We start from the raw sequence: 25,459 nt of genomic DNA on the forward strand, positions 1-25,459 counted from the left end.
TTGGGAGCTGAATTCATTTTTGAAATAATTTTTAGAAAATATTTGGACATATGAGAGGAGAGAGGAGAGAGGGGTTTAAACTTGAGATTTTGCATTTCGTTGTGTTGGGTCAGTAAAGACGGTTTTTTGAAGACGCCAAATCTATTTTTGAGGTAATTTTGAGCAAAATTTTGGAAAGAAGATGGAGAGGGGAGGGGGAGGGGAGGGGAGCGGAAGGGCTTCAATTCAGAATTTTGAAACTCGTCGTGTTGGGTAACCTAAGGATTTTTGAAGGAGCCGAATCCATTTTTGACAAGTGACATAATTTTGGACTGAGGGAAGAGAAGAGGAGTTCAACTCAAAATTTTTGAAGTTTAAATTTTTTTAAATATAAAAAAAAATTTACTTTTTTTAAAATTAGGTATTTTTTTTTAAATTTGAAATTTATCCTGTTTGCGGTATCAAATGTGTGTTTTCAGAAGCGCTGAATCCAGTTCTGAAATATTTTGAGACAAATATTGAAAGAAAATGAAGGAAGGGGAGGGGCCCAATTGAAAATTTTCATCATTATAGTGGGAATCAAAATTTGTGGTTTTGAAAGTTCTTATTCCATTTTTCGGAATTACTTCAAGTCAAAACTTGAAGGAGAGATGAAGGAGGGAGGAATTCTGAAATAATTTTGGCCCAATATTTGAATGGAAAGAAGAAAGGGAATGGAGCACAACTCAAAACATTCCTATTTATTGTGTTGGGTTTCAAAATAATGCTGGGTTTTTAGAAATTGCTAATTTCTTTTTTCTTTTTTTTGGATGGGGCAGAATCTATTTTTAAAATAATTTTCAGCCAAAAGATGAAAAGGAGGAGAGAGAGAGAGAAGAGAAAAAATTTAAAATTTTCATAGAGTATGAATACATTTTTAGAGTATGTACGTAATTTTGAGCCAAAAGTTGAGAGGAGAGAAAAAAGGAGTCGAGAAGGGAGAAGTACAAACTCAAAATTTTCAATTTTCATCGTGTTGGGAATAGAAATGCGAGATTTTGAGAGCGTTGAAGCCCATTTTGGGAAAGGAGGGAAGGGGAGGGGAGAAAGCACAAACTCGAAATTTTCAAAACTCATCGAGTTGGGTATTAAAATGTAAGGTTTTGTGGATGCTGAATCCATTCTCGAAGTAATTTTGAGCCACAAGTTGAAACAGGAGAATGCAGGAGTTGGGGGGAGGGGAAGGCACAATTCGAAATTTTCCAATTTATTGTGTTGGGTATCAGAATGCGGGGTGTTGCAGGCACTAGATTCATTTTCGAATAAGTTTCGAGCCAGAAGTTGAAAGAGAGGAATGATTAGGGGAAAAGTGGTGGGGTGATGTGTAGAGAAGGGGCGAACGAGGGAAGGAAGACAACTCGAAATGTTAGAATTTATTACGATGAGCATCAAAATGTGGGCTTTTAAGGGTGCTAAATTTATTTTTGAAATAATTTGGAGTTCAAAGTCGAAAAAAGTGAGACAAGGGGAGGGGAGGAGGGGCACAAAGTACCGACTCGAAATTTTTAATTTCATCGTGTTGGGTGTTGAAATGTTGGGGTTTGTGGACGCTGAATCCATTTTAAAAATAATTTTGAGCCACGAGTTGAAAAAGAAGAATGTAGGTCTGGGGGGGGGGCAGAACTCAAAATTTTTCAATTCATTGTGTTGGGCATCAAAATGCGGCGTTTAGAGGGCGCTGAATTTATTACTGAGATAATTTGAAGCTCGAAGTTGGAAAGAGTGGAAGTAGGGGGAGTGGAAAAGAGAGGAGGGGAGGGGAGGGGATGGGATGGGATGAGATTGGATGGGATTGAGGGGGGAGAGGGAGAGGAGGAAGTAAACTCTAAATTCAGGGTGTCTAACAGTCCTTTCGATCCAGAAGGTCAAAAAAAGTTCGTCTTTTCGCCTATATAGGTTCTTCTTTTCAAAAAAGTCAGGAAAAGGTCCTTCTTTCTGCTCGAAGGTCCTTCTTTTTTCCGAATTTTCAAATAATTCTGTCATTTAATCAAAATTCAGCAAAAAATGAAAACACGATTTCTCAAAATTTTTCTTTTTTTCAAACGTCAAAATAATTAAATATTATTTTGTTAATGAAAAAATGTCCATTTTTTGATGTATTTTCTCGATTATTCCTTTGTTTCTTTTAAAATTATGAATTTTTGAAGTTTTTTTTGAAATTTTTTTTTTTTTTTTTTAATATATTGTTTAAACAGTCACAAGGTATTAGATACATAAGTGACTTGATATCAGTAAATAATACATCTTAAATTAAATCATTGTACTTAATATCTCGAATAAATTTAAGTAGTTCACAATAATTATTTTCGAAAAAAGGATTTTGATTACGAGAAATTTTATGTAATAATCTAGAGTTATTAAATTTTGGACAATCAAATATGACATGATGGGCTGACATAGGTATGTTACATATATTACAAATAGGTTGTGGTAATTTAGATAATAAGTATTCATGAGAGAATTTACAATGATTAATTTTAAGTCTAATTAATATTTTTGAGTCTCTACGAGAGAGTCCAAAAGTATAGATTTTTTCATCATCATTTCTTTTTTTAAGGTTCAAAGTTTTAAAAATATGTTGAGTAATTATCGGTTTAATATCGGTGAGTGGGAGAATAGAATGAAGAGAGGTTTCACTGCAATTTATTGCAAATTTAGCTCCTTTGTCTGATTTTTCATTACCAGTTATATCACAATGTGAAGGAACCCAAAGAATAATAATATTTATTTCAAATAGATAGGCTGTATGAGCTAATTCTTGAATACAATTAATAATTTTGTTTGTGGATTGAAGGTTAAGGAGAGCATTTATTGAGCTGAGAGAGTCAGTTGCTATCACAGCATTATAAAGATGTCTTTGGGAAAGAATGAATTCCAATGCAGCTTTAATTGCAATTAGTTCAGAGGAAAAAACGGAAATATATTTTGAAAGTTTGAATGGATACACATTGTCTTGATAGACAAAGCAGCATCCTGAACCATTATCTTTTTTAGAACCATCAGTGTAAACAATTTCATATTGAGGGAATTCAGATGAAATAAGACTTTGAAAAGAATCTTGTGAAAATGAATCGGGGGGATTTTTTATTTTTTTGAACGTCAAAATGATTAAATATTTTGTTAATGAAAACCAATTGATTGCCATTTTTTGATGTATTTTCTTGATTATTTTTTTGTTTTTTTTTTTAAATTATGAATTTTTGAAATTTTTTTTGGAAATCTTGTGAAAAAGAATGGGGGGGGGGGATTTTTAATTTTTTTAAACGTCAAAACAATTAAATATTCTGTTTATGAAAACCAATTTATTGAAATTTCCATTTTTTATGTACATATTTTCTTGATTATTTTTTAGTTTTTGTTTTTAGAATTATATGAATTTTTGAAGTTTTTTTCTGGAAATTTTGTGAAAAAGAGTTGGGGGGGGGGAAGGAATTATCATTTTTTTAAACGTAAAAATAATTAAACATTTTGTTGATGAGAACCAATTCATTAAAATTTCCATTCTTTGATGTATTTTCCTGATTATTTTTTTGTTTCTCTTAAAACTATGAATTTTTTGAGTTTTTTTTTTTGGGAAATTTTGTTAAAATGAATTGGGGCGAGGGGAGGATTTTCAATTTTATCGTTTTAGGTACCTATTGAAGTGTTGGTTTTTGTGAGCACTGAATAGTGAATACATTTTGATGTAATTTTGAGCCAAAAGTTGGAAAAGGAGAAGGGAGCTGAGTTGGGAGGGGAAGAACGCATTGTTCAAAGTTTTCAATTTCATCGTCTTGAAAGAGATGAAGGCGAGAAAGAGCATAACTCAAACTTGAAATTCATCGTCTTGAGTATCAAATTCGATTTGGGCTTCCGAAGGCTGAATTCATATTTTGTAGGTAACTTTATTCTGGTGAAAATTTTGATATGGGAGAAGGAAAAATGGAAAATAGTGAATTCAATTTCATTCTGTTGATATTTATTAACGTACATTTTTGGAGGTGTCAAGTTCATTTTAGACGTGCCTTTTCCCTCTTTAATCTGTTTCACTTTACCTAGCTCTTTTTTTCATTTCAACTTCTTACTCCATTATTTTTTTTATTTTTTTTTTTAGAAATTTGGGATTTTAGTATTCTAATGTTTTCCTGTTCTTTTCATACGTTGAAAATAAAATCATGTTTTCATTTCTTCCAATTCTTCGCAGATTTCGACCAGATCTTCGCAAACTAGAAACGAACGATATCGAAGGAGCAGCTTCGGAAAAAAATCGTCTAGAAGAGAAACAACGCGACGTACGAAGCCTACGTAAACGTAAGAAAATCCCAGACTGGAATCCTCGGTGAGTATAAAACTTAGGGCAATAAATGGTGGTGGTATTATTGTGCCTACGACGTGAAAATAAACACTCGAATACAATACCAATTCAATATCTATCCATCGAACCATCGATTGCCCAAAGCTCTCATTCTCATCTCATATCGCATAATTCTCGTATTCTCGAATAATGCTAATGGAGCTTTTGCATTGTATACTTACATATAGATGGTTCTATCTAAAAACCAACCCGTATACGAACCAAGAAGATTGGTATTACAATGGCAAATACTGGGATCGTAATTTCCACTCGGATCCGGATATATTTTAATCGAATTTATTTCATAGCGTACCTTTTACGTACTATTACATTAGCAAATTGGAAGTTACCTATCTAATTGTTAATTACGTAGAAAAAAAAACGAGTGACCCCTCCCTCTGCGACCCTTAAACGTCTGATATGGACGAGAGAGTGAGTGAGAGAGACGAAATAATACCAATACGTAATTTACATATGATTTTTTTTGTATGTATTAGAAATCGTGAGGAGTTATTTTTTTTAAAAAACTCGTAGATTCTTCAGCAAGATGGCTTTTTTTATTTAGACGTGTAGGAATAAAGGATTAGGTCGCAACGAATCGAGTTATCGTTAAGTATTATGTTCCTGTATTTAGAGGACATTACTTTATTACTTTTTTTTTTTTTTTTTTTTTTTTTGTTGAAAAAAGAAGCTCGCTTATTAGTACAATTTTTTTCGTACATACGTTTCTCGTTCGTTCGTGTGTGATTCTTTTTCTTCTCGTTTTATTAGTGAAATCGAGTCGGGTATTTTTTTTTGTTTTGTTTTTACCTACCTACCCTACCTACCTACCTATATTGATGGTGTTGAAATTGTGTGTGTGTGCGTGTGCGATCGCAACAATCGTCGAGTGGAAATGTTACCGAATCAATAATTACTACGATGAATTTTCAATACATATTTTTTTATTAGCTAATCTTTTTATAGTTTTTAGCTCGTGTTATGTTCGTATACTCGTATGTATGTACTTAAACGACGAGTGTTTTTTTTTATCGTTTTCCCCCTTCTGTTTTGTATTCTGCGGGCAAATAATCGAATCGATGAACAATCAAAGAGTATCTAAGGTCTCCTAATATTATACATTTTGTAAATATTGGTCATTTTCATCTCATCCCTTCAATGTTTTTACCTCCCGCCTTGATAATGATAAATAGCCTAAGCCTTATGAATACTGATTTATTTTTCGCTGCAGGTTTGTTTTGTAAGTACGAAGTTTAGATTTTGTGAGATTTTTTTAAATTTCTAGTCGAGTGTAGACACTGGATAGTATTTTTTTGCCCCCAGAAATTTAGTTTATATTGTACCTGTTTTAGGTACGAGTGCCTTTTGTATTTTTGTACATTAATTATGGTGTTTTTATTTGCTTTGTGTTACGTACCAAACTGAAACGATTCCGTTATATTAATAATTACCTTACTCAGCCACTTTGGACGTATTTTCCAAACCATATTGTTTCTTTTTGTGGTCAGCAGTCTGCCAGTGAGTGATGAATTCGTAATTACCAATTATCTGGACTCGTTTTACTTCTCCCCACCTATTTTCAAATGAAATTGATATGCTATCCTTGTAAGGAGGTACCTTTGACCTACATTGAACATTTTGTCTAATTAGAGTTGTATTTGGAATACATCAACAGCTAAAATTTTAGGTGCTAAATTGGAATTTTCGATTTTTGGTGAATTTTTAAGAATCAAAATTTAAGCCAAAAATGAGAAAAAAATCAAAATTTTACCAAATTGGTCTAGGAAGCTGAAACTTGGCATGTATCCTATTTTTACCCTCTAGAATTGATTGGTAACGATTTCGAACCGTTTTGAGAAATTCTGGAGCCTCCAGCAGATTTTTGAAAGTTGAAGTTTCCTCAAAATTTCACCCAATGAAGTTGGAAAGCTGAAATTCATGACATCTAGCTTCTCATTCAAGCATTCTGAAAAGATTGGAATCGGTTTGAAATCGTTCTGGAGCCTCTTGCCATATTTTGGAAATTCCAGATCTTGAAAAAAAATGCCATAAAACCGCCTGGAGACTTCTAAATCGACTCAGCTTGTTTAAATTATGGCTTAAAGTGAATATTAGCTTTTCTACTCTATTGGGTAAAATTTTGTGGAAATTTCAACTTTCGAAAATCTGCTGGAAGCTCCAGAACTACATACTCAAAAGAGCAATCAAATTATTTTTAGATCAAAAGTGGAAAAAAATCAGAATTTTACATACAGTAATTTAGAAAGCTGAAATTTGACCCTCCAAAATCGATTGGTTACGACTTCGAACCGTTTTTTGAACAATTCTGGAGCCTCCAGTAGATTTTTGAAAGTTGAAGTTTCCTCAAAATTTCACCCAATTGGAAAGCTGAAATTCATGACATCTCCTCATTCAAGCATTCTGAAAAGATTGGAGTCGGTTTCAAATTGTTCTGGAGCCTCCTGTTGTATTTTGGAAATTCCAGATCTTAAAAAAAAAAATGCCATAAAACCGCCTGGAGACTTCCAATCGACTCAGCTTGTTGAAATTATGGCTTAAAGTGAATTTTAGTTTTTCTACTTTATTGGGTAAAATTTTGTGGAAATTTCAACATTTTTGAAAATGTGCTGGAGGCTCCAGAACAACTCTACAGGGTTCGAAACCGATTCCAATCGACTCAGGGGGTCGAAAACAGGGTACGTAGCAAATTTCATTTTTCTATGTCAACTTGGTAAAATTTTCTTTTTTTTTCCTGAAAAGTTATTATGAAAGGTTCAGAATTCAATTTCGAGGGGCGAGGGGTTCGCTTCTGATTCGAATCAGACTGTGATTTTTGGAAAGAGCATGGTCTGAAATCTCCATAACCAAAATTTCAGTCACCTCGAGGGATTTTTTGATTTTTGGTGAATTTTTAAAAATTCAGTTGACAATTGTCCAAAATTTTATGTTTTTTTTCTTTTTTTTTTTTTAATGTACCTACCTACTTTTTTTAAAAGTAAATTTGATGATAATTAGTCCTGAAGCTGATATCGACTGCTTCAAAACCGAATCACTTGATTTCTAGCCCTTCTGGAGTCTCCAGCTCGATTTTTGGTTTTTCCAGAATTTTTGATTTTCTCCAGAAGGCGTGGAATTGACTAATTTGGCAGCTAAAAAACTACTAGTTATGGCTTATTCTCGACCTGTGTAACGAGTTCATCTGCAATTCAGATGATTTTAGGGTTCCTAGCGAAGTTACTATGGTTACTTTTTCAAAGTTTCGGTTACTAAAGTTACTTTTTTTTTCAAATTTTTAAAAATTCGATTTTTTTATACGAAGCTGTGCCTTTTTCTAAAATTGTCAATGTCCAGTTTTCTACCAAAAATTTCAAAACATCGCACATTTTGTCAAAATTGCCAAATAATTTAATTTTTTGCTAAAAATTGTTGCTTTTTAGCAAAAAGTTCCAAAATGTATCAATTTTCTTCGAGAAATTTCCCAAAAGTCTCGCTTTTTGACAAAAAATGCCCTCAATTTCTAAAAATTGCGAATCAAGTTTCGTTTTTCCGACAAAATTGCAAGAAAGTGCCATTTTCTGGTCAATAATTGTCAAAAATCGTCAAAAATTATCGTTCGGTAGTAAAATTGCTAACAATTTGTTATTTTTTCGAAAAAAATCCAAAAGTTCTTGCAATTTTTCAGAAATTGCCTAAAAGTCTTACTTTTTGCAAAAAAAAAAATACCAAAAACTTTATTTTTCACCAAAATTGCAAAAAATGATCGTTTTTTTGAAAAAGATTTCAAAGTTTGCTGTTTTTTAAAAATAGTCCAAAAGTCTTGCTTTTTAGTAAAAACTTGCCTTCTAAAAATTTGTATTTTTTTTTTGTAGGTAACTGAAAAGTTTTCCGTTTTTACCTGAAATTGCCAAAAAAAATACCAAAAAGTCTTGTCTTTTTTAACCTAAGAACTGCAAAAAAGTCACACTTTCAGAAAAAAATGGCTAGGAAATATAATTTCTTTCTCAAAAATTCCCAAAAGTTGTTGCTTCTGGTTGAATAACTTGTCAAATTATTGCTTTTTGACATAAATTCTTTCTTTTTTTTTTTTGCAAAATTGCTAAAAGTATCAATTTTTACAGAAATTACCTACAAAAAGAATAATTTTTGAGTCAATAATTCCCAAGAAGTTCCGAATTTTGCTAAAATAGCCAACGGCTTGTTTTTATTGTAAAAAAAATTCTCAATTTCTAACAAAATTTCCAAAAATTGTAGTTTTTTTGCAAAAATTTCCAAAACATTACGTTTTTTCGAAAATTGTCTAGAAGTCTCACTTTTTTGCCAGAAATTGCTAAAAAGTATCATTTTTTCCCAATTGTTCCCAAAAAGTCCTGATTTTTGCTAAAATTACCAATGGCTTGCTTTTTTGTCAAAAATCGTCAAAAATTCTCGTTTTTCAACAAAATTGCCAAAAATTGTATTTTTTTTCTGCGAAAAATTCCATAACATCTTACATTTTTCCAAAAGTAGCCCAGAAGTCTCACTTTTTTGCCACAAATTGCCAAAAAAACCTTCCTTTTGTAAAAATTGTCAAATTCTCACGTTTCGTAATTTTTTTTGATCAGAAATTGAAAAATTTTCTAATTTGTTACCAAAAAATGGCCAAAAATAGTTGAACTTTTTAAAATTTTAAAAACCAGTACACTTTTAATAAATTTGTATTGTCCAAAAAGTCTCACTTTTTTGTCAGAAATTGCCAAAAAGTCCATTGCTTTTGTAAATATTGTCAAAGTCTCACGTTTCGTTATTTTTTTTTTTTTTTTTTTTTTTGGTCATAAATTGCAAAATTTTATACTTTGTTCCCAAAAAAAGTCTCAACTTTGTATCAAAAGGTTTCAAAACACCTAGTTCAACTTTTTGAAATGATGTTCTGTTTTTTTTTTTTTTTTTTTGGTCACGTTTTATCATTTTTTTGGGTTACTTTTGCTCTTTGGAATTGCCCAAAATGTGGATTAACTTGTTAAACACGTTAAAAGCATCGAGCAAAACTCGATTTTTAGCTGTTCAAATTAATTTTGACACCTTCTAGAAAATGGAGAAATTGAAAGTCGTGCTGGAGGCTTCAAAATGGTAAAAATGTTGAAATTCTTGCAATTTTTGTGAATTTTGGAAATTTCTCCCAAATGAAAAAAAAACACACTGAAGGTGTTCACATTTGTAATTTGGAAAATTATACATTGCTGTGCTGACATCATCCATTTCTGCCTTCTTGATCTAGGTCATTGAAAATTAATTCCAAAATTAAGTATTTTTCTTTGTACAATTATGAAATTCGATCCCATTCCTATTCCTCTCCTTTCAACCGTACAACTGAATCTGTTTTTTTATAGGTATGCACTTTTTTTTTTTTTGTACAAATGTGAATGAGAATTTATCAACGTAGGTAAAATATATGTAAGATGAAACTAACGCGAGAGTAGTCTTCCCTCTTAAATTCACCGGAGTCTTGACAATATATAAGTAACGTATTCGGACCAAAACACCAATAAGATGCTTTTTTCGTTTATATACCTAAAAATACACTCGTAGAGTTGTGAGTCGTGTGCTGAACGCCTTTTTTATTTCATCTCCTTGTATGTAAATATACCTACCATTTTCATTTTTGAATTGAAAAAAAAAAAAAAAAAAAAAAAAAAAAAATACGAAGGAAAAAGTCTTTAATAAAATATGCCATTGCTATAAGCTTACTCGTAAACAGCAGAATAGGTACTAGGTACTGTACTTACCACTTTTAAATTAGAAAAAGTGATGTTTCAATTTGAATTTCGATCTCTTTATGACTTCTTGACATTGTTCCACAACGTTTAGGGACGATTATTTTACTTGTTGATATTCCCCTTTCGGCTGTCAATTGATTTTTCTGTATCTATGGTTTAAGCTTTATATAATCTACTCGTACATAAATGTGTACCATAATAAGAGTGTATTATTTACCTATTAGGTACCTGTTTGTATATTTGTTTCCTCAACCCAGTCTACCAATTAAAATAGACTCCTTGTTATTACATTATACCATACTTACTACATTAAGTACAATGTAAGAATGACTTCGATATTTTGCTGTTCTGAAACTTACGTACCTAATTATGGAACTTGTATGTCTTATACTTAGGTATTTGTTTCAATTCTTCGATCGTCGTTTCTTCTTCGTCAGATCTTGTTTTATGGAATATTTTTAAACGACGATGTTATATGTACTATGTAGATTGTACGTAGTTACGTAATTTTTTTGGGGATTTTTTTAATAATCCGTCCTTTAAAAATATGCTTTTGAAATGGCCAGTTCCTATATGAGAATCTTTTTAATAAATAAGGCTTTGAAAAATTCAACGTTTTTTAAATTCATTTTTCATCGTAAATGTTTCATCTGGTGTTATTTTCAGCTGGATTGGATCTCGTCTACTGCAATTATTGTCGTATTTCTATAGATATGTTTCACTTTCATCGATTATTTTTAGAAAAAAAGAAGGTATTATAATTATAAAGTATTGTATTTTTTATGATAAAGTAATTCCCTTTTTTAAATTTTCCTTCAAGTTTCAAAAAAAATGACTCCCCCCCCCCAAATAAAACATTTTTTTTCAAGTCAAAAATTTTTAAAATGATCCCTTTTTCAAGAAAACTCGCTTCGTCCCCCAAGCTATGTTGATGAAGCCCCCAAAAAATTGTAAAAAATTTCAAAAATCCAAGTTGGTAAATTCCTTTTGAAAATTTTCAATTTCTGTGTCAGAATTGTTTTGAATAATGCTTTTTTCATGAAAAAATCCTTCCAGCCCACAAATCTAGGTGTATTTGGATAGAGCCTCCCATTTTGATAAAAATAAGAAAATGAAGAATGTGAAAATTTTTCATCGTTGGACATTAAAGATGACGCCCTTTTCAGGAAAAAACCTCCCTCAGCCACTCAAACCATGAAGGGTCGTCTGTAGAGGCTCTCAAAATTGGAGAAAATTGAAAAAAAGTATAGAGGTGTTCACTTAATTTTGAAAAATTTCTAATTTCTGGTAGAAGAACTTTTGAATACGTCTTCTTTTCAAGAAAAAGCCTCCCTCGGTTCTCCAAAATGTGTTAGTGCCCTTCCTTGAAGCCTCCCAAAGTTGGAAAAAATCGAAAATAAATGAAAATATACCTAAATGAATGTTGAAGGAATCAAAAGAAATTGAAATTACCATCTATTTCAAGTCTGAATATTTTTAGAAAATTATTCATTTCTTGGCAAAAATCCTCCTGAATAATAAATAATGTAAACCTTCTTTTTAAGAAGGAAGCTCCTTATGCTCCCAAACTATGATGGTCCCCCTTCCCCTTCTGTGGAGCCTCCCAAAATACAAAAAAAAAAAATGTTAAAAATAAAAATTGAAGAAATTAGAAAAAAATTAAAATTTTAATCTTCTGTGAACCCTCCCAAATCAACTCCCGAAGTAGAAAAAAATCAAAATAAATCAAAGTTGAGGGAATCAAAAAAAAAAAAAAAATTCAAATTCAAAGTCTTCGAAAATTTTTGGAAAACTAAATCCACCCGAATTAACTTTTTTTTCAAGAAAAAGGCTCCTCAAGTCCTTTAAACTGCGTTGGTCTCTTTCTGTAAACTCTCTCAAAGCTAAAAAAAAATTAAAAAATAGAAATCTTTGAAATTTTCCTGATAATTTTGCATTCCTGATCAGAATTGTTCAGATTGAAGCTCCTTTTCGAGAAAAAACTCTCCCCGGGCCATCAAACTATAAGTATTGATCCCTCTCTAAGTCTCTATTGATCTCTCAAAATTGGAAAAAAACAAAATTTTAGAATAAATCAAATTTTAAAAATACATGAAAAAAATGAAAAATTGACATTCTTTTGAAATAATTTTACATTTTTGATCAACATTTTCTCGATTATTTCAAGAAAAAACTTTCCTTGGACCCCAAAATAAAGCAAGGTCTTTTTTGTGACGTGAAACTCCATCCCAAAGTTGAGTATAAAAAAATCAATGACTGATGTTTGTAAACATTTTTTTTGAAAATTTTATAATATTCCTGGTCAGAATCAGAATTCTTTAGACCAAATCTCCTTTTCAAGAAAAACCCTCTTCCAGTCTCCAAAACAGTGTTGATCCTCTTCTGCGAGCCTCTCAAATTTGGAAAAAATCGAACTCGAAGTTGAAAAAAAAAACTGAAATCTGAAAACTTTTTTCTGAAAACTCTTCATTTTTAGTCAAAATACTTTCAAATAAACTTGTGTTGGTTTCTTGTAGTGCCTCCCAAAGTTGGAAAAAAATCTAAAAATTGGAATAAATTAATGCTTGAAAAAATTGAAATTTGTGAACATTTTTTGAAAATTCTTCATTTTGGGTCAGAATTATTTCGAAAAAAATTCTTTCCAAGAAAAAACTTTTCTCGGTCCTTTTTTTTCAACATCGAAGTTTTAAAAAAAATTATTACTTAAAATAAAAAATTCGAATCTGTAAATTTTTTAAAACAATTTTCTCATTTCCAGTGAATTCTCTATAGAATCAGTATTGTTTAGTACAAAACCTCCCTAGGTCCTCATTTTTTTTTTCGAAAAAAAAGCTCCTCAAGTCTTACAGACTACGTTGGTTTTCTTATGTGGGTCTTCTCAAAGTTGAGAAAAAAAACAAGTAAATCCAAAGTCGAAAAAAAATTTAAAAATAAAAAATTGGAGCAATTGAATTTTTAAAAACATTTTACGTTTCTGGCCTGAATTTTTTATTTCAAGAATTCACCTTTTTTCCAAAAAAAAAAAACTTTTTTTTCGATTTTCCAAATGATGTTGGTCACTTTGTATAAAAAAATTATAAAAAATTTGAATCTATGAATTGTTTTTGTAAAGTTCTGATTTTTGGTCAGGATTCTAAAAAATAAGCATATTTTCAAAAAAATCTCCCAAGGAACCCCCCTTCCCTCTTCCCAAAATTAGTTCCTTCATTGAGTCTTGCGAAGTTGAAATTTTTTTCAACTTGTACAAAGTTAAAGTTTCTGAAAAAGTTTGGAAATTTTTTCATTTCTGATCGAAACCATTCTGAATCACATTTCAAGAAAAAACACCCTTCCCCCCTCCACCGCAATGTCGTTCCTTTCAATAAAATATCAAAAATAAGGTGGAAAATGTTTTTTCAATTTTAATCACTGTCGTCAGGACTTGGCTAAAAATTTCAGAATATTTCAAAATCTATCAAAAACACAAACACGTGATCCTAATCAAAAAAAAAAAAAAAAAAAAAAAAAAATAGAATTTCTTCCAAATTACCAATCAAAAAAAAAACACCAACATACATAATCGATATTTTTAATAAGACATATTAACAGCCGAAGCTAAATAACGAAACGATTCACTGCTCGAGTGAATACAGAGAACAACTTACTAAGTAACTTCGAACATGAATCATCATTCAGTCAAGAATGATTCTAGATTTCTAGCGGTACAAAAAAAAAATGGGAAAAATTGATGACAAATCTTAGATCGAACATCAAATCAGTAAAAAAAAAATCAAATCATATCACAAATGAAATCTACAACCTACATACGAATATGTAAGTAAAATCTCTATCTGATCGTCTCTAAATACTGGTATCCGCTTGCTTCTTTTTATTCTTCTTATTTTTCAGTTTTTCTTTCTTCGCTTCTAATTTATTACTTAAATTAGCTTTCTTATCGGGAGTTTGAGGTTGATTTTGATTGGGAGATTTATTTTTAGCTTTCTTATTCTTATTTTTCTTAGGCGACGATTGATTCGAACCAGGTTGTTGTTGCTGTTGTTGTTTCGGTTTCTGTTGCTGCTGAGGCGAACCAGATTTCTGTTGCTGTTGTTGTTGCTTTTGTTTTTTCTGTTGCTGCTGTTGAGGCGAACCAGACTTCTGATTCTGTTGTTGGTTTTGTTTCTTTTGTTGCTGCTGTTGAGGCGAACCAGGCTGCTGTTGTTGGTTTTGTTTTTTCTGTTGCTGTTGTTTTTGTTTATTTTGTTTCTTCGATGACTGGTTATTCTGCTGCTGCTGAGGAGAAGCTTGGGCGTTGTTTTGAGCCTGTTGTTTGGGTTTATTTTGCTGTTGCGAGTTTTGTTGTTGTTGTTGCTTTTTAGCCGGAGAACCTGCGCCTACGTCTGGTTTAGGAGCTTTTTTAGGTTTATTTTCGGCTGAAGATTTCGGGTCGATTTTTTGTTTCTTCGCTGGCGGAGCTCCTTGAGGTTTTTTCTTAGCTGGGCCACGTTTAGTTTTAGGTACGCGAGGTTTGAATTCCAGTGTTTGTAGTTTAGTTCCGTTGATTGTGACTTGAGCGCTCGAATCGAGAAGTTTCTACACAACAAAGATGAAAAAAAAAAAGGTAAATAGTCGAGAAATTGGATTAAAATCGAACGAACGATGAATTGAAAACGTACTTTCTGAGCTTGCTCGTTATTCAACGTGACGAATGCGAATGATTTTTTACGGAACGAGAACTTGACCGCCATTACGCTTCCTTTGCCAATTTTCATCTCGACAGCTTTCTTAATAAGAGCTTCGGTAGTGCTAAAATTAATAACACAGTTAATTGAAGAGAACGTCTCGATTTGTTCGGTTCAAAAAGAGATAAAAATGCTTACTTTTCAGGAACACCGGAGAATACAATTTTATAAATTGGTATTTGGAATCCGGACTCGAAAGCTTGTCGAACAACTAGATCGGTGCCATTGCACGTGTAACTTCCTTTGTAAATGATTTTCTAAGGGAATGAGAAAAAAAATCGTAAGTAATGGCAACACTGGATAATGGGTCATTCCATGTCAACTCGACCAAAAAAAAGCGATTTTGAAAGTCATGTCTTTCGATTTCGCTCGAATTTTTTTTACAATATATACCCATCCAGTAAGTAAGAACCCCTCAATTAGTTTGGTCCCAGCACCCTCAGGGGGCTGGTGGGGGGACTTCCATTATTATCACATTGTCTCGAGGTACTCAACTTCAGCAGCCCATTCCTCCAAAACTATGATACTTTGATCAAAACTGATTTCACAGTTCGAAAGGGCATTGCATTTAGGACTTTTTAAACATTTTGAAATTTTCAAAAGTTGAAAGTTGAACTTTCAAATTGAAAGTTCAAATTTAAAAATGGCGCTGTAAGTGGGAGCTACCATTTAAAATTTTGAAAAAGTTTCCATAGATGTACATTTTGATGCTTTTTCGAAATATTCAAGTTTCGAGATGGGATCTCTTGATGGAGAGGGAGCACCCCCACCCCCAATTTTGGACGAAACTTTCGAAAGAAAATCTGGGGCATGTGATATATCGAATTCTATGTTTTTGGTGACGCTGAACACGAATATGACGTCAGATTTTTGATAGAACCCCATCCACACCCCCCAGCACCTCCTCAAAGGGGGTAAAAGTTCAAAAAAGCGTTTTGTTCGTGTGACACATGGAATAGTATGTTTTTGGTGACGCTGGACACGAATATGACGTCAGATTTGTGCTTGGACCCCATCCACGGCCCCCAGCAATTTTTTTGGACTTTTAACTATTGGGGGAAGGTTCTGGGGGCCATGGGTGAAGTCGATTCGAAAAACTAAGGCAATATACGTGTTCAGCGATATCGAAAACATATTATTGCATGTGTCACACGAATGTAGCCATTTGGGGGGGGGGTGTCATCCCCTTTGGAGAGGTGCTGGGGGCCGTGGCCGGGTCCAATCAAAAATCTAACGTCATATTCGTGTTCAGCGTCCCCAAAAACATACTATTCCATGTGTCACACGAACAAAACACTTTTTTGAACTTTTACCCCCTTTTGGGGAGGTGCTGGGGGCCGTGGATGGGGTCCTAACAAAAATTTGACGTCATATTCGTGTTCAGCGTCACCAAAAACATAGAATTCGATATATCACATGCCCCAGATTTTCTTTCGAAAATTTCGTCTAAAATTGGGGGGGGGGGAGGTGCTCCCCCTCCATTGAGAGATCCCATCTCGAAACTTGAATATTTCGAAAAAGCATCAAAAGGTACATCTATGGAAATTTTTTCAAAATTTTAAATGGTAGCTCCCACTTACAGCGTCATTTTGAAATTTGAACTTTGAATTTGAATGTTAAACTTTCAACTTTTGAAAATTTCAAAATGCTTAAAAAGTTCTAAATGCAATGCTCTTTCGAACTGTTAAATCAGTTTTGATCAAAATATCATAGTTTTGGAAGAATGGGCTGCTGAAGTTGAGTACCTCGAGACAATGTGAAAATAATGGAAGGCCCCCCCGCCCCTGAAGGGGTTGGGACCAAACTAATTGCGGTGTTCTTACTTACTGGGAGGGTTCTTGTAAAAAAAAATTGATCGAAATCGAAAGACATGACTCAAAAACATTGGTCGAGTTGATATGGAATGACCCTAATAAGATTTAAAATTTACAATCACTCACTTTCAAAATATCTTCGTTGGCTACTTCGATGATCACGTTACGAGTTTGCAATTTCTCGTTAGTTTTTTTCGATTTCAAAGTCTTGACGTTACCAGCTCCGATATCGGCTTCGATGATCGATTTAATCTTATCGTTATCGATACTGCAAAACAAAACGAACAAATGTAGGAAAAAAATCGACGATGAAGAATGAAAAAAATAGAGAAATCGAACTCACGTTAATGGTACTCTGGGGAGGAAAGCTAAAGGCGTATTTTTTTCAGGTTTCTTGCTTTCTCTGGCTTTGAACACTTTGAATTTGGTTTCTCCGATGGTATAGGTCTTGTTTTCCAATTTCTAAGAACATTTAACGAGTATTAAAAAATGATACGAAACTTATTACGAATTCGTCGTCGTCTAGATTTCAACTCACGTCCAAAGTATCTTCATCGGTAACATAAACCAGGCATTTATTCGACTTCTTGGTATTGTTTTTCTTCAAAACGATCGATACTATCTTATCAGGACTGATCTGGGTAGCGAGTTGAGATTTGATTTGAGCCGCAGTGATCCTGTGAACAGAACGAGATATTTATTAGAACAAGGCAGCAAAAAAAAATGACCACACGAGGGATAGAAACGAGTAAACTTACGTGTTGGGTAAAAATTTGATATATCCGGCGTATTCTGAAGCAGCAGGAGTTTCATCTTCGGTGGCTTTCTGTTCTTTGAGGTTTTCCACTTTGGGTTTCTTGGCTGCTGGTTCGTTTACTTTCGGTGTCTTCTCGATTTTCTCTTTCTTAATCTGGTTAGCGGTGGGCTGAGGAGCAGCTTTCGGAGCAGGTTTTTCGGGTATTTGTTTCTTGATCTGATTGATAATGGATTGAATCTGTTTCGACGAATGTTCTTCGATTTCATCGTCACTGTCATCTTCGTCGCTATCACGTTCGACGACGGTTTTCTTGGCTTGAGCTTTAGGATCTGGTTTCTTATTGGCTTGGATTTTTGGTAACTGTGCTTGGTCGTCACTTTCATCGCTATCTGGCTCGTCACTGTCGTCTTCATCATCTTCTTCTTCTTCGCCATCTTCGTCGCTGTCTTCTTCGTCTAACTCGTCGTCGTCGTCATCGCCAGTCATAAAATCAAAAGCATCGCTATCGTCGTCGTCGTCGTCATCGTCTGAATCTTGTTCGTCGATTTCGCCATCATCGGTTTCCTCTCCTTCGCTGGCTTCACTATCGAGGAAATCTCGAGCACTGGTCATTTCGTCGTCATCAGATTCGTCCGAATCGCTACTATCACTTACGTCGTCGATGGGACTTTGAAACGTGATGGATTTCCTCTTCTTTGCAGCACCTTTCACGTACGGTTTTACTTCTTTATCAGTGATGGGTTCTTCGCCTTGTTCGGCTTCGTGATCGATGAACTTTTGAGCCTTCTTTTTCAACGCTGATTTGATAACTGGTTCTATGCTAGCTTTAGGAGTACCGGCGGCCGGAGTAGGTTTCGACTTAGGAGTAGTATTCTCTAATTTTATCTTAGGAGTACCGAACGGTTCAGTCTTCGACTTAGGAGTACCGGCAAGTCCAGCTTTACCTTTAGGTGTACCGAAAGGCTCTTTCTTTATATTAGGAGAACCACCGTTCAACTCTTTCGATATATGACTGAGACTAAATTTACGCATGTTCGAAGCTGCATCTTGTTTTTTACCTGATGTCGGTAACGGCGTATCTTTCTTCTTCGGTGTTTGCTTCCGCTCCAACGCGGGTGATAAGAATTTACTAGGAGTGGTTCCCAGACCATCTTTGGACTTATTGAACGCCGGAAACGATTTCTTAATAGGAATAAATTCGTCGGTATCGATTTTCTTCGCGGATAGATTCAAAGACATACGTTTATCTTTACGTTTCTTATTCTTCGAAATGAAACCGTCGTCGTGATGTACGCCCGGTTTCCACGATTCTGATTTACGTTCTTTTACTTTAGCCATTATAATAAGCGAATTAAAACGGTTAAAATTACTAAAAACGAATTAAAACAGGCGGAAAATTCACTAAAAATGAACGAATTTCGATGGAGCACGAGTGAGAAATGAAATTCGCGATCTCGTGTTTACATTCGACATGTGCGTTGCGCCGTCGCGTGTTTTTTTGTGTTTCGATCTGTGATTTTGAGTGCCTCCGCAGTAAAAGTGCCTCGAGTTTTGGGGAATTTTAAGATATTTTAGTGCTGCCACGTTGAATTTTGTACGAAGCCAAAAAGTTGTTGACATGTGGTTTGTTGTTTTTCTGTGGAATTCAAGTTTTTGAGTTTTTAATCAGTGACGAGTGATATTTTTGAATTTTTTTCGACGATTTGATCGAAAAATAATTGATTTTGATGAAGTTTTATTGAAAATAAATATTCTACGATGTCCAAAACATCGAAAGGTTCGAACTCCGGTGGTGGAGCTGGCCAGAAAAACAATAACTCGAGTAAGTTCTGCTCCTTTTGACTGCTGATAGCAGCTTTATTTTAATCAAATCTTTCGAAAAATGGATTATTAATTCATCATTTTTTGTAGATAATCCCTCCGGTAACGAAAAACAAAAGAAAGGCTTCGTCAAACAAGACTACAGCACGAAACGTAACAGATTCAAGAAAATCAAGAACACGAAGAACCCAGCTAAGTAAGTCCCCATCTATGTTATGAACTATTTTCATCTTCGTATGCTGAAAAGCTCGTCGTAATAATTGACCAGCTCGTCGATAGATATATAGTTGCTAAAATCTAACCTGATCAATTCTTGCAGTACGTACAAGTTCGCTAAAGCTGAATACGATCGTTTAAGAAGCGAGAAGAAAGCTGCGAAAGAAAGAAGACAGCAAAGACAAGCAGAAATCGAAGCTGCTATGAACGTTTACAAAGAAAAGAAGAAACTGAAGAATAAAAAGCTCTCGGCTAAAACCGCCAAGGGTCAACCAATCATGAAAAATAGAATCGAATTGTTACTCGATCAAATCCAAAACACTGTTAAAAGCTAGAAGTCCATTCCGGATAAGGATTGATATTGGTACATTTTCGTATCGAATGTAAATATTACGAATAAGTGACTGTTTTTATAAAAATTATTTATTGAATAAATATTGAAAATTTTGAAAAAACAGGAAATTTTTAATTATCACTCGATGAACTCTTCTCCTTGTGTGACTTCTTTTAAATTCAGTAATTCCATCGTACACGTTGTTCCTTTGACCGAATTACATATTTCTTCTATTTCTCGATATACTCCGGGATTAATTAAAATTATCTGTAAATGAAAATCATGCATTACTTAAAAATCATATTTCGAGTTGAGAAACTATACATATGAACGTGTATTGAATACCATAGTTAGTTCGAAAGAATCCCAATTCTCTTCTTCGACTTTGGTAACAATTTTTACTAATTTCTCCTTTAATTTGTTAGCTTCTTTACCGGACATAGTTACTTTAACTCTCATTTGTGCTCGTTCTATTGGTATTACAGTTTGTAGCTTTGGGATCATTTCGAGAGCCTGGAGTAAAAAATACAAATTTAGTAAAACGAATATACGATTTTGTGTAATCAAATATCAGAATTCAGCATCATTCAGCTTACCTGTTGTTTAGCCGATTTATTCTGTTTAGCAGAAAAATGAACGTCTTTCAAAGCTTTGGATATAATCGACGTAGGATAAGGACGTTTATTCTCCGGATTAACACATTTCTCTGCAACAACGTTTTACAAACATCATTACACAAAAATGCTACCTTTCGTCTTAGAAGAATGATTTTTCAACCACACAAACCTGCTATAATCGTAGATACTTCTTTGAAAACTGCTTCCATTTGTGCAGCTCTTTCTTTATCGGATATTTGAAGTTCTCCTTTTTCTAGGATTTCTAAACATACTTTAGTCTGATCATCTGTACCGAATATTTTTACTAATTCTTCTTTCTTGGCCACTTGTCCTTTGGAAACGTTGACGAAAACGGTGTGAGTTTGAAGTACTTCATCTATATCTTTCTCCCTGCATTGAAAAATAATATTATGAAACATGGTTCGAGCAAGAGCAACGAAATTAAAATAAGAAGGATACTGAACTTACAACTTATTTCTCCAAGATAATACTTTATTCTTGTAGCAGGCGATTTCGAATCTCGAGCCTCCTTTTTTCAGCCTTACAACGGCCACGTTTGTTAATCGTATTTGATTCGTTGGAGTGAATATTTTCGACATTTTGATCGGAAAATAAGTAAATTTTTAGCATTATTCGATCAAAAGTGAAAAACGGTATCACTACACATGTCACTTCTTGTGCAATGTGTTTGATAACATTGAATTTTTTTACAAATTATATTACATTTTTCGACGCTGAAGTTCACAATGTGGTACAAATTGAGGCGAAGTTTGAGTTTTCGACGACTTGGCAACGTTGCAACGTCGCGAAGTTTGTTTTGATATATTTGGCAACGTTGGAAATATTCAAAAAAACTCAGAAATTTTCAAAGAAATTCTGGATTTTTTGAAGTTTTTGAAGGAATTTTGATTATTTTACGAAGAATAAAGATTATTTGGTATTCCATCAACACTTTAAAAGGTTCACGAGTATTATACCAAGTCTTATGAAGCTATTCTCGTCAGTAACCAGCGAACGAAAGTCACCTCCGGTGCTCATGACTGATGATACCTGTTGAAAATCTTCAAAAATGACCGAAGTATGTATCATAACTCGAGTCAATTTCATCTCCAAAATATTTAATCAACACCTTAATGCTCTCCTCCTGTATCATAGATTACCACAATCTGTCGTTCGGATGAATTATTCATACACCGGAATCAATTCTGGCAATCTGCTTGGATCTGGAACCAGAGACCTCATATCGTAAATCGACGTTTATTCGCTGTCAAAACGTTATGCAGCTTCGTTACCTGCGATAATATTAATACTCCGGATACCATTAGTAAATTAAAAGGAATAAGATACGATGACGTTATAAAAGACGACTTCGGTAGCAGTTTCGTTCAACGAATGAGTCCCCTGAGATTGGAAGAACTCTCCGATGAGAAGGAAATCTTGAAAATATCCAGTAAATCGTTCTTCGTCGTACGAAAATTACTGAACAAGAATCGGAATTACAGCGAAGCTATTGAAATAGTTGTCATTAGTACGTTTGATCTTAAAACGTGTAATTTCACCAAGATGATTTGAATTCTATACGAGAATATATTTTATTACAGATTATTCGTCCGATGAAATACTACACTTGGAGATTGTGTCAGAGAACGATGGTCGATCTCATTCGCCCACTGTTTCGTTTATTTTGCAATTCGTCGATGATCGAATTGAAATGAGGCTCGTTCCAAGTACGAATATGGAAAGCAAAAATTACGAATGGCTTCAGTTCCATTTACTTCCTAAACTGATAAAATGGGCTAAAGAAGCTGAGCCTTTGGATGAAGTTAATAGTAAAGGGTGTTCGTCTTTGAGCTGTATCGATACCGACGAGTATAATGAACTTTATATTTACCTGAAGGATAAATATGGCAAAAGTATAGTCGAGGTAAACACCAATTACGTGTGTTGAGAAGTTTCATGGTAGACGTGATTTGTAATTTCAGTTCGTTTGATTTAGAATTGGCCCGAGAATACAGATCCTTCTAAGTTTGTTTACGAAGATATTGCCATCGCTACTTACCTGTGCTTGTTATGGAATAAAGATAGAGTTACCTTTGTCGATTTAGGCTGTGGAAATGGATTATTAGTTTATATTTTGAATGGCGAAGGACACAATGGTTTCGGTATCGATATCCGGTCACGTAAAATATGGTCCATGTATCAACCTCCGACTGATTTAAAGGTACCTGTACTTTTTTGATGCATCCTGATGAAATATTTTCCCACTGTAATGAGTAATAACGTGTGAATATTATTATTATCATCACGTAGGTTGGTACGGTCACACCTACAGAAAATTCGTATTTCCCTCAAGTTGACTGGATCATCGGAAACCATTCGGACGAACTTACCCCTTGGATACCTTTATTCGCTCTTCGAAACTCGTACCAATGCAAATTCTTCCTACTACCTTGCTGCGCTTACGAATTCTCCGGTCAAAAGTACCAAAGAAAGAATTCATCAGTCAGCGTCTACAACGATTACGTCGAGTACGTTAAGCTACTCAGCATCGATTTAGGCTTCGATATAAAAACCGATAAATTAAGAATACCTTCTACCAAAAGAATATGCATCATTGGGTATCGAAGAAAGTACCCTGTCGACGATTACGATCGAATAAAACAAGATAAAATCGAACCAATCATGAGCCAATACAGTTCATCAATCGAAACCGTATTCAAGCCACGAGAAAGTGTTCAAAAAGTACGAAACTGTACTCAAATTGATCGTTCGGTTACTTCTAAAATTATTGGAATTGTTTCCAAGATATTGATTGATAATCAAATGAAATTTCGCGAAGGAGATTCAGACTGTGATATTTGGTTAACGAATTATTCGGTTAGTTTTAAAGATGCGATTTCGAGAATCGAAGGAGATGATTTGAAGAAGTTGAAAAGTGAATGTGGCGGATTACAAACGCTGTTGAGAAATCATCATTCGATATTTTTGGTTAAAGGTGGTAGAATTATGTTTAGGAAACCGACTGAGGCGTCGAACGAACGGTGTGATAAGTGGAAAAAAAGACCTTGTTGGTTTTTTCATAATCATCCGTATAGTTGTCCTGTCGAAGAGGATAAATGTTCTTTTATGCATTAAATTTTGTTTTTTAATGTTTTACAAGTTGAATTATTTATCAAGGAGTAATAAAATTGTCCATTTCTGCGAGGTATTGAGCATGAAAAACAAAACTTTTTTTGGGTCAAAATTATCAGAAAGTGTTGCTAGCTTCTTTTGTTGCAAAAGAACTATTTTTGTCAAAATTTTGAATACTTAAATTCAGTACCCATTAACCTTTTTTGCAACTTTTCTGAGTCCATTGGCGATGATTTTGAGTCGTCCTGGAGCCTCCAGCAGATTTTCGGGTTCTCCAATGCTCGAAAAAAATTCGTAAATCAAATCAAAATGAAATTCAGTACCCATAAACCTTTTATGCAATTTTTCTGAGTCAATTGATGGTGTAGAGTCGTCCTGGAGCCTCCAGCAGACTTGCGGATTCTCCAGTGCTTGCAAAAAAATTTGTAAATCAGGTCAAAATGAAATTCAGTACCCATAAACTTTTTCGCAACTTTTCTGAGTTGATTGGCGATGATTTTGAGTCGTCCTGGAGCCTCCAGCAGACTTGCGGATTCTCTAGTGCTCGAAAATTTTTTTGTAAATTAGGTCAAAATGAAATTCATTACCCAAGAACCTTTTTTGAAACTTTTCTGAGTCAATTGGCGATGGTTCTGAGTAGTTCTGGAGCCTCCAGCAGACCTGCGGATCCTCCAGTGTTCCAAAAAATTTTCATAAGTCAAGTTGAAATAAAATTCAGTACCCAGAAACTTTTTTTGAAATTTTTCTGAGTCAATTGGTGACAGTTTTGAGTCGACCTGGAGCCTCCAGCGGATTTTTGGATTCTCCAGTTTTTAAAGAATATCCATAAATTTAGACTCAAAATGAAATTCAGCGCCTAAAACCTCAGTTTAATCTTCTTTGTGACCCTTTCCGACCAATTTTTGGAACTTATTTTTAAAATTGGTTGATACCGCGGGTTCAAATCCAAAATTTTCTCCAGCAATTATTTTTGAAAAAGATAGAAAATTCATCCTTTGCGAACGAATAAACAAAAAGTGCTAAAATTTGTTTTGTAGGTATCTTATGTTTAACCTCTCGAGTCAAAGGATGATGGTTGGAGTAGTTCTGGAGCCTCCAGTAGATTTTCGGATTCTCCAGTGCTCGAAAAAAATTTCGTAAATCAGATCAAAATGAAATTCAGTACCCGTAAACCTTTTTTGCAACTTTTCTGAGTCCATTGGCGATGATTTTGAGTCGTCCTGAAGCCTTCCAGCAGATTTGCGGATCCTCCAATGCTCGAAAAAAAAAATCCGTAAATCAAATCAAAATGAAATTCAGTACTTACCCATAAACCTTTTTTTGCAACTTTTCTGAGTTGATTGGTAATGGTTCTGAGTCGTCCTGGAGCCTCCAGCAGACTTGTGGATTCTCCAGTGCTCGCAAAAAAATTTGTAAACCAGGTCAAAAATGAAATTCAGTACCCATAAACCTTTTTTGCAACTTTTCTGAGTTGATTGGCAATGGTTCTGAGTCGTCCTGGAGCCTCCAGCAGACTTGTGGATTCTCTAGTGCTCGCGAAAAAATTTGTAAATCAGGTCAAAATGAAATTCAGTACCCATAAACCTTTTTGCAACTTTTTTGAGTCAATTGGCGATGATTTTGAGTCGTCCTGGAGCCTCCAGCAAATTTGCGGATTTTCCAATGCCCGAAAAAAATCCCTAAATCAAATCTAAATGAAATTCGGTATCCATAAACCTTTTTTGCAACTTTTCTGAGTCGTCCTGGAGCCTCCAGCAGACTTGTGGATTCTCTAGTGCTCGCAAAAAAATATGTAAATCAGGTCAAAAATGAAATTCAGTACCCATAAACCTTTTATGAAACTTTTTTGAGTCAATTGGCGATGGTTCTGAGTAGTTCTGGAGCTTCCAGCAGCCTTGCGGATTCTCCAGTGCGCGAAAATTTTTTTGTAAATCAGGTCAAAA

At 34.1% G+C, this 25,459-nt stretch overlaps 5 protein-coding genes across 5 annotated transcripts in view; 3 read left to right on the top strand and 2 right to left on the bottom strand.

Annotated features, from left to right (window-relative positions):
• LOC135845961 (oxysterol-binding protein-related protein 1) overlaps positions 1-10,717 on the top strand; it is a 34,340-nt gene extending 23,623 nt beyond the window's left edge. The window contains exons 10-11 of the mRNA XM_065364866.1: positions 4,202-4,336; positions 4,540-10,717. Coding sequence (XP_065220938.1) covers positions 4,202-4,336; positions 4,540-4,642 — 238 coding nt within the window. The 3' untranslated portion in view covers positions 4,643-10,717. The remainder of the gene's footprint in view (positions 1-4,201; positions 4,337-4,539) is intronic.
• Positions 10,718-13,656: 2,939 nt separating this feature from the next.
• On the bottom strand, positions 13,657-18,859 carry LOC135845971 (nucleolin-like). Its single transcript, XM_065364879.1, has 7 exons — positions 17,398-18,859; positions 17,178-17,316; positions 16,983-17,101; positions 16,766-16,907; positions 14,964-15,082; positions 14,760-14,889; positions 13,657-14,676 (listed from the first exon to the last, which is right to left on the bottom strand). Exons 1-7 carry the CDS (start codon positions 18,732-18,734, stop codon positions 13,945-13,947), a joined length of 2,718 nt encoding a protein of 905 aa, XP_065220951.1. The 5' UTR covers positions 18,735-18,859; the 3' UTR covers positions 13,657-13,944.
• Positions 18,860-19,033: 174 nt separating this feature from the next.
• Positions 19,034-19,913, top strand: LOC135845995 (uncharacterized). The gene is made up of 3 exons (XM_065364915.1): positions 19,034-19,218; positions 19,308-19,413; positions 19,537-19,913. The coding sequence occupies exons 1-3, from the start codon at positions 19,155-19,157 to the stop codon at positions 19,766-19,768; spliced, it is 402 nt and encodes a 133-aa protein (XP_065220987.1). The 5' UTR covers positions 19,034-19,154; the 3' UTR covers positions 19,769-19,913.
• Positions 19,839-21,075, bottom strand: Sbds (SBDS ribosome maturation factor). The gene is made up of 5 exons (XM_065364903.1): positions 20,853-21,075; positions 20,554-20,774; positions 20,364-20,473; positions 20,113-20,280; positions 19,839-20,034 (listed from the first exon to the last, which is right to left on the bottom strand). The coding sequence occupies exons 1-5, from the start codon at positions 20,981-20,983 to the stop codon at positions 19,906-19,908; spliced, it is 759 nt and encodes a 252-aa protein (XP_065220975.1). The 5' UTR covers positions 20,984-21,075; the 3' UTR covers positions 19,839-19,905.
• Positions 21,076-21,225: 150 nt separating this feature from the next.
• On the top strand, positions 21,226-23,537 carry LOC135845977 (probable tRNA (uracil-O(2)-)-methyltransferase). Its single transcript, XM_065364891.1, has 5 exons — positions 21,226-21,462; positions 21,540-21,912; positions 21,986-22,308; positions 22,381-22,605; positions 22,695-23,537. The coding sequence occupies exons 1-5, from the start codon at positions 21,454-21,456 to the stop codon at positions 23,517-23,519; spliced, it is 1,755 nt and encodes a 584-aa protein (XP_065220963.1). The 5' UTR covers positions 21,226-21,453; the 3' UTR covers positions 23,520-23,537.
• The last annotated feature ends 1,922 nt before the right edge of the window (positions 23,538-25,459 follow it).

Source organism: Planococcus citri, chromosome 1 (assembly GCF_950023065.1).
Source record: "Planococcus citri chromosome 1, ihPlaCitr1.1, whole genome shotgun sequence".
Taxonomy (NCBI): domain Eukaryota; kingdom Metazoa; phylum Arthropoda; class Insecta; order Hemiptera; family Pseudococcidae; genus Planococcus; species Planococcus citri.

What these genes read in the sequence shown, in the direction of transcription:
- LOC135845995 (XM_065364915.1), top strand. Translation starts at nt 19,155, where the DNA reads ATGTCCAAAACATCGAAAGGTTCGAACTCCGGTGGTGGAGCTGGCCAG. An exon ending in CCAGAAAAACAATAACTCGA is followed by an intron (nt 19,219 to 19,307) that starts GTAAGTTCTGCT and finishes CATTTTTTGTAG; the next exon opens with ATAATCCCTCCGGTAACGAA. An exon ending in AACACGAAGAACCCAGCTAA is followed by an intron (nt 19,414 to 19,536) that starts GTAAGTCCCCAT and finishes CAATTCTTGCAG; the next exon opens with TACGTACAAGTTCGCTAAAG.
- LOC135845977 (XM_065364891.1), top strand. An exon ending in TATTGAAATAGTTGTCATTA is followed by an intron (nt 21,913 to 21,985) that starts GTACGTTTGATC and finishes ATTTTATTACAG; the next exon opens with ATTATTCGTCCGATGAAATA. An exon ending in ATGGCAAAAGTATAGTCGAG is followed by an intron (nt 22,309 to 22,380) that starts GTAAACACCAAT and finishes CGTTTGATTTAG; the next exon opens with AATTGGCCCGAGAATACAGA.
- LOC135845971 (XM_065364879.1), bottom strand. Translation starts at nt 18,734, where the DNA reads ATGGCTAAAGTAAAAGAACGTAAATCAGAATCGTGGAAACCGGGCGTA. An exon ending in ATCAAATTTTTACCCAACAC is followed by an intron (nt 17,317 to 17,397) that starts GTAAGTTTACTC and finishes TTCTGTTCACAG; the next exon opens with GATCACTGCGGCTCAAATCA. An exon ending in CCGATGAAGATACTTTGGAC is followed by an intron (nt 17,102 to 17,177) that starts GTGAGTTGAAAT and finishes AAATGTTCTTAG; the next exon opens with AAATTGGAAAACAAGACCTA.
- Sbds (XM_065364903.1), bottom strand. Translation starts at nt 20,983, where the DNA reads ATGTCGAAAATATTCACTCCAACGAATCAAATACGATTAACAAACGTG. An exon ending in TTATCTTGGAGAAATAAGTT is followed by an intron (nt 20,775 to 20,852) that starts GTAAGTTCAGTA and finishes TTTTCAATGCAG; the next exon opens with GGAGAAAGATATAGATGAAG. An exon ending in AGTATCTACGATTATAGCAG is followed by an intron (nt 20,474 to 20,553) that starts GTTTGTGTGGTT and finishes ACGTTGTTGCAG; the next exon opens with AGAAATGTGTTAATCCGGAG.